Raw genomic sequence first — 10,850 nt, 5'->3', positions numbered from 1 at the left:
ACAAACCTTCTGGAGCTGCCTCTGGAATATCTGCTCCATCTTTTACCACATCTTATCCTGCAAAACAGATGCAGTCATAATCTGTGTCACACACTAAAATTGCTCAAGTGTAAAAATGAAAAAAGTCACAAAAATTTTGTTGTGTTTACATGTAACTGCACAAAATGGGGTTTTTGTCAGTTTTGATGCAACAAAATCTAAATTATTTACAGCATAATCACCACTAATTTTTAAAGTGCCTCTTATTGACTTAGATAATAATATTGTATAAAAGAGAATATTTTTCAAAACTTTATCTGTTTTTTCATGAATACCAGAGCATACCTTCAATGAGTAAGTTGAGAAACTAAAGATCAAATTAAAGGTTTTTAAGAGCATTTTTTCCATCTGGGTTTTTTCACCAATTCTGTCACAGGGGCCACTAGTGACAGCAAGTGACACAGTGGCTATGATATGTTTTCCAGATATCAACTACAAACTGACTGATCTTTACATTTATTTGTCTGACTGAGAGATCTGGAGTCTCTTAAGACAGCATGGACAATCCAGGTTTGACTGAGCACACTTACTCTGATGATCTGTGATGACAATACAAATATTCTCTATACAAATAGCTTCCTTCGCACAGCCAGTTGCCATATGACTGATTTAAACTTAATCAAGGAGATGACGCCATGAATAAAGTTATTTAATCCTTTTGAAATTGATAATATCCTTTAAAACTTGGTTACACTTCTTTCCAATGAATAAAATACTTTATCTAATATTGCCATTCCTGCAACACTGATATAATTTGATTTAAGTCTGGAAGTTTCTAAAAAGAAATTTGGCAGGGAAATCACCACTATGTAAATTCTGTGTCGCATGTGGAATTCTGGGACTTCTCCCAATTTACATATGAATAAATAGTACTATAATACTACTATGTTGTGATGAAACCGGGCTCTGGATGTTCTATTGTAATTTAACCTAGATACAAGGTAGTCCAAGCGCACAAAGTTTGAAAAAGACAAAAGAAAAACTCCAAACACAAATGAAAAAGGGAAGAAAAAGAGAAAGGAGAAGAGAAGGAGAAGAAAAGAGAAGCATGCAGAGAAAGTGTTCAAAATGACAAAACTTTCAAATGAATTCATTTAAAAGCAGGAAAAGTAGGACATTTTCTTTCAAAGTAGGAGGGTCCTACCCAAAAAGTAGGAACAGTAGGTCTGGGATCCTTGAAATCATACATTCAAGATAACCTAGCCAAAACCCACCCCAAAAAATATCAGTTAAAAATATACTTCCCATATAAAAAAAGATAATTAACATTTGATTTTGAAAAAAAAAAAAAAAAGATTTCCAGTGCCAAACGTACAGGAAAGCAATAACTGACCACGAAATCTAGCTAGCTAGAGTAGAGCCATCACCTGAGCTTGATATAACTGAACTCTCTTCTGAATGTGCCCTTGGTTTCCTTGACCAAGATCTTTTTTTTTTTTTTGAAGATGACCTCGACTTCCTTGACCTAGATCTCTCTTCTGAAGGTGACCTCGCCTTCCTTGACCTAGATATCTCTTCTGAAGGTGACCTCAACTTCCTTGACCTAGATCTCTCTTCTGAAGGTGACCTCGACTTCCTTGACCTAGCTCTCTCTTCTGAAGGTGACCTCGACTTCCTTGACCTAGATCTCTCTTCTGAAGGTGACCTTGACTTCCTTGACCAAGATCTCTCTTCTGAAGGTGACCTTGACCTCCTTGACCTAGATCTCGCTTCTGAAGGTGACCTTAATTTTTTTGATCTAGGTCTCTCTTTTGAAGAGGACCTTGATTTCCTTGACCTAAATCTCTCTTTTGAAGGGGACCTTGATCTCCTTGACCTAGATTTCTCTTTTAAAGGGGCCCTTGATTTTCTTGACAAAATTCTCTCTTTTGAAGATGACCTTGAAACTGTCGGATGCATCTCTATGCTGTGCTTTATCTTGAGCTTGTTGTTGTTAGACCTGAGACAAGAACCATGCATGTCAAAGATTTATCATACATGTATATCAATATTTAGAATTAATCAAAATTGGTAAATAAAATTAATTTATAACAGTAAATATGACTCAAAAATCAATATTTAAAAAACAATGACAGTAAGAAAACTTACATCGCTGATGACATGAAATCATCAGCTGAGAAGAATAAGGCAATACATGTGTTTCAAATTGAGAAAATAACTTGTTATCCAAAATAAGTAAATTAAATCATAAGATACGTAGTAAAAGGTGCTTACTTTTCTGTCTTTTTGTGTTTCTTGTGCTTCTTTTCTTTGTGGTTACTAGAAAACAATAACAAATAACCAATATATCAGCTAGAAAATTAAACCTGCAACTATACAAACACTAACATTAGTGGACTTGAAATGGTCCCAATTTGCTATTTCAGATCACAAACAATCTTACATGGTCTTAATCATTATACAAATGGTCTTTCTGTTGACTGGCCCTGCTTTTAAAATCAAAAGTAATCAGATTTAAAGTTAAGTGGTCATGGAATTACAATGGGGGATACTTCCATTAGCAATGGGGAAGACCTCTCCTCACAATAGGGGAATGTGTGAGGTGAGACAATGGGGTATACCAGCTCCAGGAGTTTGCCACTATATGGAGTGGAAACACCAACAGCCCTACTTAAATCTTGCATAATCTTGCTTGCGATTTCACACCCTACTGTAACATGGATTGTAAACGCACAACGCTGACTGCACACTAACTACGGTAAAAACTTGAAAATTTCATCGGTCTTGTAAATTTTGTCGGAAGACGATTTTCTGCCGATGTAATTTTTTTCACTTTGAAAATTTCAACGAGCTTGAAAAAGAGCCTCTTGAAAATTTCTGAAAAGCTTGTCACCTAATATGGTCGCGTTGTCCAGCTCAAACAATAATAAGATCAGGATAACACTCTCAATAGAAGATAGGAACAATAGTGTGCCCCTGCGAGTGGCTACTAACAGTATAGATGGTTTAGATGTGAATTTCCATTCTCAACTGCGGGAACGTTGGCCATTTGTCTTTAGTTTCATTACTATTACCTGGCTCAAGGTACATTTTCAAGCCAGTAAATAGAAGTCACAGGCCGCGTCTCTTTGTCAGTTGTAGTGCTGTTATTATTATCAATGGCTGTCCTAAATGAGGAAGACACAATGAAAAAAATCAAGATATTATCTCAAAGGGAAATGTACCTGTCACTTCTATTCATGTCCATTGCGCCATTTAAGACCATTTAACGATTACCTAGCTCATACATGGAGATCGTTTGCGATCCCATTGGGATGACAAGGCAATTTTCATATCTTTAGCAGAGGATCATGCGAGTAATATCGCCAGCAGATCATTTGCGATCCGAGCTAGACAAGAAGGCAATTTTCATATTTGCAGTGGACTCTGTTCGCGAAATCGTACACTGTCGCTGTTCTTCAGAGCCATTGTTGAAGCCCATTTCACAGTGACTCTGACACTCAGGGCAGTAATATGAAGCAATCTACTTAGTTTGAGGATATGCGAAGTTTGTATTTTCCATTTATTTTGTTAACAGTGAAACAATGTCAGCAACAGATATGTGTTGGCTATATGACAGACACTGTGTATATACTTAAAAAGAGTTCTCCCTAAGAGTAAAAAGCAAAATTGCAACACTGCTCTACAGTTACCAGAGTAGCAAGAAATATGCAACAGTACTAGTGTTGCTCTTGCTCCGACAAGGCATGCAGGCAAATGAAATATAAAAATGTATAGACACCTTGTTTCCTCCTCACTTATTTCATCTCTCTTCTGAAACCTGTCCTTAAGACTGTCTACGCTTCCTAGCTGTTCATCTTTGCCCTGACCACATTTTGGTGTTCCACCCCTCCTGCTGCTTTGGTAAGGCAGCTGCATGCCATCTCCCATTAAGTCTCCTTTTTTCCATTTCTCTTCTCTTTGTTGTTCTCTGCTACTTATCTCCCTTGCCCTTTTTAGGTCTTCCAGAGTGGTCAGTCTTTGTGAAGCTCTCTTCCAATGAGGTGGGGTGATGCTTCTGTCACGGCTTTTTGAGCGTGATTTTGAGCGATAACGCTTAAAAATAGAAAAAAGTAGAATTCCCAGGTAACCAAGCTTCAAGATTTTAGTTTTAACTTAAATTTTTCCTTGTAAAACAGTGCAACGTCAAAACTTACTTAACCTCCCCATTTCTATTCAAAGTTGACTGTCATTGCAGATGCCTTCAAAATCATTCAATCCTTTGTGAAGAAAAAGGAAAACTGACTCAACAGAAATAGATATACTGACTTGACATAATTAGATATCTGTATCAGCATCCAACAGAACAGTATTTTTACTCTTTAAATGATTCTGAAATACTTCTTACCAACAATCACCTACCAGAAACCCCCTTCCTTTGATCTTCCGCCCAGAATGAGTGATGATTTGATGAGGATAAGGAATTCTTTGTGGACTACTGCCTTTGCCCAATTGAAAAGACTTCCTACAGTTTGGAAAAAAGTAAATACAGAAAGTCACAAGCCTCATATCTTAATTGTAACTCTACATTTAAAAAAATATGAATAAAGTACCAAAGTAAATGAAATCAGATACCTTAGATCAGCAGTGGCTACACCAATTTTAAAATTATGCACTGCAGGTAACAAAGATATCTAGAAAACGTGACTATCAAAATACCTACATTATTTACATAATCATAACTCTACATACATTGTATATTTTTTTTGTAAATTATGTACTGCAGGTAACAAAGATATCTAGAAAACGTGACTATCAAAATACCTACATTATTTACATAATCATAACGCTACATACATTGTATATTTTTTTGTATATTTCTGTATTCTGTTTTTTTTTACATACATAAATACATATATATTTCTGTATTTCACTTTTTCTAAAATAACAATACTATCAGTTATTTGGAACTTCAGAGTACTGAACTATTATGGTAATCGGTTTAATCAATTAAATAAAAAATTGGGAGTTGCAGATAGGCAAAATACTGAAGGTTTATGAAAGGTCAAAGCTGTTGTGACATAACACCCCCGAAGACCTTTTCAAGAGGTTCAAAGTAAAACTAGGGCTTAATTTTTCACTTTAAGTTCTTTTGTTCACAAAATACATCTACAGGGTTCCTATTACCTGTCACCTTCTTTGGGTGGGCTGCCTCTGAACAGAAATCTGGATACTGGGACATCTGGAATCTCCTCTGGTCTTACAGTGGAAAAAATCTGGCTTTCTGGCATTTCTCTTTCAGCACTGATGGCAAAATTTAAACAATTAATGGAGCAAGGTACTCCTCAAACGTCATTAAGTGGACATGGAATCAACACAGCAAAGCTGGAAAGTATACAGACAAAAAGCAAAAAAAAAAAATCTAGATAATGAGGATGAGAGCAGAAAAGACGATGATGGCAACGACAATGACAGATGCAGGTGATGGCTATATGTACAAACACATCTGTGTCTGTAGATAAAATGATATTATTGACAACTAGGAGGCCATTCCCATAAACATATCATACTAGCTATATCAATCTGACTCCTCTGGAAATCTCACTAAATTGCATTCAGATTAAGCGGCTTAAATGTCCGGCACAGCCCCTCACAACTTAAAAGTACTTGGGTAAAGTTGGGAAAACTTTGTGGTCCACGATGTTGTTCATGTTGGTTTGCCAGACAATTAAGCTGATTAGATTGTCTGCACCTTAGTGAGGATCCCCACTGAGACAGATTGACCCTGCTAGTATGATAAGGTTATGGGAACACAGTCTAGGGTTTGAATTACAGCCTGGCGCCTGTACTTGGTTTTAGATCTTTTTGTTTAGAATATGTGAGTCCATTTTCCTGATGCTCCCTTAAAGAAGGGCATTATTCTGCCTCTTTACTCATAAAATCAGAACTAAGCCTTAGCTAGCATCAAGTTTTAGAATTCATTGTTGTGATTAAATAGGCAGGAAAATGGTGATGATAGCTGTGTTGAGGAAGATATGTTTGCAAGTGAACAGTTCTAATTCCAAATATGCTTCTGTGTCATCAACATTATTCCAGAACATATTTTTTATTTCTGCATTATCTAAGTGGAAAAAAAACCCCTACCAAATGGTTAAATGAACAATTATTGGTTATAACAAAATCCTTGGGAAAAAAACATTTTAATATATGCTTACACGGAAACACACACATTTAGTATAACTAAAAATTGAAAGAAAAACTTACTTCTTAATTTTCTTTTTTTCTTTTCTCCTCTTCTTTGCTTTTTTCTTTTTGTCCTTTTTTTTTCTTTCTATATTTTTCTGATCATCCTCAGATTCACTTCCTGATTCACTGGAACTACTTGCATATTCAGATTCTGAAGATTTGGTATCTTTTTTCTTCTTGGCTACAAGAGTAAATTATAGTGCTTTCAACACTTTCACACAATAAAATATTTCTGTCAGGCCTTAGTCATATGTCTGGTGACCTGCCACTCAAGACTAAGGCATACATCCATATCTACATATGGTATGTTATTTGTCATGATTTGATATCAGAAGAGACATTCTGATATCAAACATTTTTCTGACAGAAACCATCATGATTTCACAATTTTCTGTCCCTGCATCATTACTATTTTCTTATATGTATATATTTTAATTACTATTTTCATAAATATATATATATACATATATATATATATATATATATATATATATATATAAACACAGATATGCTGAAAATTGGCGAAAAACTGAAAATTGAAATGAGAATGCACAGTGCGCATGCGCGTCAGGTTTTGAAGCATTTCTGCATGATTTCTTCAGAAGTTTTTATTAAACTTCATTTTTTGATAATAATCCACATCACTATTATCATAAGTTTATGTAATAAGGAAGGGTGGGAGAGGCATTTCATCTCCTCACCCATAGTTGTCTCATAGAATTACAATCAAACATCAACTTACGGGTAAGTTTCGTTTAATTTTTTAATTCTATATCGAACAATTATATTGGTTCATCATGAAATGAGACTTTAAGGCATATATCATGCAAAATGAAACATGAACTCATGTTTAAATTCATAAAGAAAGACTTTATTGGTTATTCATCAAACACATAAACAGTTTATAAATAAACTGACTAAAGTTCACTTACCTAATATAAGTGCAACTTTCACTACGTCATTTTCAACTATTTCTTTGTTATGGAACATATTCTAATTTGACCAACCAGCCTATTTCATTATAACCTTAGAGGCTGATGCTGCACTCACACTATGAGCATCACCCTTCACAGTATCTATTCCTGATCTTATTAAGACCACTTTGATCCACCATGCAATAGTGTCTTTGACACTGCTTTATGTGGTTTTCTGAAACTTATTGACAACCTGCTTCCTTTAAAGTGTCTCAACATATTAGTAAGTTTTAAGTATATTTCCTTCGTGACAATGTAAACACGAAGTCTCTTATCAGGAAGATAAGCTTTAAAACGAACTTTAGACAGTTCTTTCTGTCTACTCTGCTTGTGTAAGTAAACCGTCAAAACAGAAAACATTTAGATATCAACTTAAAAAAATTCTTAACAGTTAACAAGTGCACATTTTGAATTCTGGCAACATTTACTAATGCAATAAGCATAGTAAGTTTCCAAATCAAGTCTTTCAGACTAATATTAGGTAAAGGAGATATTTAAGTAACATTAAACTTGATCAACATCCCACACAGGTATATCTACTAGTATATGTGGGTGTAGATTAAATACATCTTTCATATAACAAATCACTTGTAGGTGCAATCATGCCAAATAACGTTCCAGCAAAATTCCAAGTGGTGACAGAGCACTCCTGGCTGCATTCAAGGAACTATATCCACGACCCTTGTTATACAGATCAGCTAAAAACTCCGTAAAATCATTCACGGAAATACAAAACAGATTAATACTTTGCTCGCAACAGACATGAAATCACTTTGATAAATATGACTTGTACTGACATTTAGCAATTAGCCTTTGCTCTCAATGCCATAAAAATGTTGTTTGATAGTTCTGAAACCCCCAGTCTCTAATACTTCCTGATAACTTGCAAATTGCAAAGTCATTTTTAATGGACAGAGAATGAACCTTTTCTAAATACTGCAGCATCAAGATTTTTCCCCAAGTGGTAAAATCAAAGTTTTGACCAGCATCTGCATTAACAACTACACATTGGCCACCATATTTTTGTCCACAAATGTACCATCATAACAACTCTTGTTTTGACTGTTTTTATTTTCTGCAGCCACCTCATGAGGCTGAATAGAGGAAAAACAATTAAAGTCAAAATTTTTTCTACTTAAACTGAAAACATCATTAAATGTGTCACCAGGATGTGGTGTTCGAGAACAAAATTGTTCTACCTTCTTGCATATTCTTGTTGCAAATAAATCAACTGTAATATTCACATACCTTGGTGAATGAAACATTATGTAATTGCCACTCAATGTTTCATAAGCAGAGCATTTTCATTAAAACCAATGACAATGTTTCACAATGCCAGAAATATTTTTTGTCATGCATATTTGTTTCCCATTGAGAGGAGAAGTATTTCAACCTAACTCCCAATTTATGACATAAGGGCAGTATATTTACCCTATTTATTTTGAGTCATTGCGCCAAATTCCCTTAGGCTCACTGCCATGGGTCGTCTGATACCCTGAGAACTTTTCAGTGTACCTGCCTTGCTGTTTTCCAGCATAGTTGGCTTGCCCAGTGTATTGTTTTTACTGGGTTTACAGGTTCCTTTATAAACGTCTTATCTGCCTTGAATTTTATTCTTTATTTTGGCTGAGTATTCCAACACTCTAGATGTTTAAGAGGCAACATCTCCAAACAGATGGCCAATGCATCTTTGCATATAATTGAAGGAGACGGCTGAGAGTATTTCGAGACCAGAGAATTGCCAGGCACTCACCACGGGGCCCTAGCAATAAGATGATTTGGCAGTTATATACGCACCACAAACTAGAGGATCAGAGAGGCGATACCGCCTCCGAATATTGTACCACCAGCTGGAGCAAGCGCATTCGTATAGACCCCCACATACACAAAATAAGGGACATAGCCACCAGTTTTGTGCTTGACAAGCTGTAAAAATGCAATCAACAAGAATTTTTAAACTATTGCAAAAAAATATATATGGTACAATCAAATTTAAGTTCTTCGTAAGGTAGGTCAAGGGTCAATTTCAAGGTCACAGTAAATTGCCAGTATATGACTTCCTATTCAAGTTCAAGAGTAACTATGGACCTATCTCTGTCAAGTTTGAAGTTAAAAGAGAAAGAAATTAGCAGAGTTCAGTTCATGATAAAAAGTAGGTCAAAGGTCAATTTCAAGGTCACATTTAGATTGCCAGTATATGACTTTCCATTCAAGTTCAATAGTAACTACGGACCTATCTCAGCCAGTTTTGGAGATAAAAGGAAAGCAAAATTTGCAAAATTCAGTTTATGGTGTAAAGTAGGTCAAAGGTCAATTTTAAGGTCACATTTAGATTGCCAGTATATGACTTCCTTTTCAAGTTCAATAGTAACTATGGACCTATCTCTGCCAGTTTTGGAGATAAAAGGAAAGCAAAATTTGCAAAGTTCAGTTCATGGTGAAAAGTAGGTCAAAGGTCAATTTCAAGGTCACATTTAGATTGCCAGTATATGACTTCCTATTCAAGTTCAATAGTAACTATGGACCTATCTCTGCCAGTTTTGGAGATAAAAGGGAAGCAAAATTTGCAAAATTCAGTTTATGGTGTAAAGTAGGTCAAAGGTCAATTTTAAGGTCACATTTAGATTGCCAGTATATGACTTCCTTTTCAAGTTCAATAGTAACTATGGACCTATCTCTGCCAGTTTTGGAGATAAAAGGAAAGCAAAATTTGCAAAATTCAGTTCATGGTGAAAAGTAGGTCAAAGGTCAATTTCAAGGTCACATTTAGATTGCCAGTATATGACTTCCTATTCAAGTTCAATAGTAACTATGGACCTATCTCTGCCAGTTTTGGAGATAAAAGGGAAGCAAAATTTGCAAAGTTCAGTTTATGGTGAAAAGTAGGTCAAAGGTCAATTTTGAGGTCACATTTAGATTGCCAGTATATGACTTCCTATTCAAGTTCAATAGTAACTACGGACCTATCTCAGCCAGTTTTGGAGATAAAAGGAAAGCAAAATTTGCAAAATTCAGTTCATGGTGTAAAGTAGGTCAAAGGTCAATTTTAAGGTCACATTTAGATTGCCAGTATATGACTTCCTATTCAAGTTCAATAGTAACTATGGACCTATCTCTGCCAGTTTTGGAGATAAAAGGGAAGCAAATTTTGCAAAGTTCAGTTTATGGTGAAAAGTAGGTCAAAGGTCAATTTTAAGGTCACATTTAGATTGCCAGTATATGACTTCCTATTCAAGTTCAATAGTAACTATGGACCTATCTCTGCCAGTTTTGGAGATAAAAGGGAAGAAAAATTTGCAAAGTTCAGTTCATGGTGAAAAGTAGGTCAAAGGTCACTTTCAAGGTCATAGTAAGATTGCCAGTATATGACTTCCTATTCAACTTCAATAGTAACTATGGACCTATCTCTGCCAGTTTTGGAGATAAAAGGGAAGCAAAATTTGCAAAGTTCAGTTCATGGTGAAAAGTAGGTCAAAGGTCACTTTCAAGGTCATAGTAAGATTGCCAGTATATGACTTCTTATTCAACTTCAATAGTAACTATGGACCTATCTCTGCCAGTTTTGGAGATATAAGGGACTAAATGTTATAATTTTGGAGTTACCATAATGTGCCTTAAATTTCGTACAGAAAAAATTAATTAAAATAAAGAAAATGTCATTTTGGTCAAAAT

At 35.3% G+C, this 10,850-nt stretch overlaps 1 protein-coding gene across 10 annotated transcripts in view; it reads right to left on the bottom strand.

Annotated features, from left to right (window-relative positions):
* The window catches only part of LOC106174618 (peptidyl-prolyl cis-trans isomerase G), an 84,476-nt gene that overhangs the window by 22,766 nt on the left and 50,860 nt on the right, over positions 1-10,850 (bottom strand). For all 10 annotated transcript variants that reach the window (XM_087018517.1, XM_087018520.1, XM_087018521.1 and 7 more), the window contains 7 exons: positions 6,223-6,385; positions 5,146-5,262; positions 4,381-4,483; positions 3,761-4,074; positions 2,254-2,298; positions 1,407-1,978; positions 7-57 (listed from right to left, as the gene is read on the bottom strand). In XM_087018517.1, the coding sequence (XP_086874643.1) occupies positions 53-57; positions 1,407-1,978; positions 2,254-2,298; positions 3,761-4,074; positions 4,381-4,483; positions 5,146-5,262; positions 6,223-6,385 (1,319 nt within the window). In that variant the 3' untranslated portion in view covers positions 7-52. The remainder of the gene's footprint in view (positions 1-6; positions 58-1,406; positions 1,979-2,253; positions 2,299-3,760; positions 4,075-4,380; positions 4,484-5,145; positions 5,263-6,222; positions 6,386-10,850) is intronic.

This window comes from Lingula anatina, chromosome 7 (assembly GCF_051362555.1).
Source record: "Lingula anatina isolate TDL-2025a chromosome 7, LinAna3.0, whole genome shotgun sequence".
In the NCBI taxonomy this organism is placed as follows: Eukaryota; Metazoa; Brachiopoda; class Lingulata; order Lingulida; family Lingulidae; genus Lingula; species Lingula anatina.
Note: the sequence above shows the minus strand (reverse complement) of the source record. Positions and strands in the feature narration are given on the sequence as shown.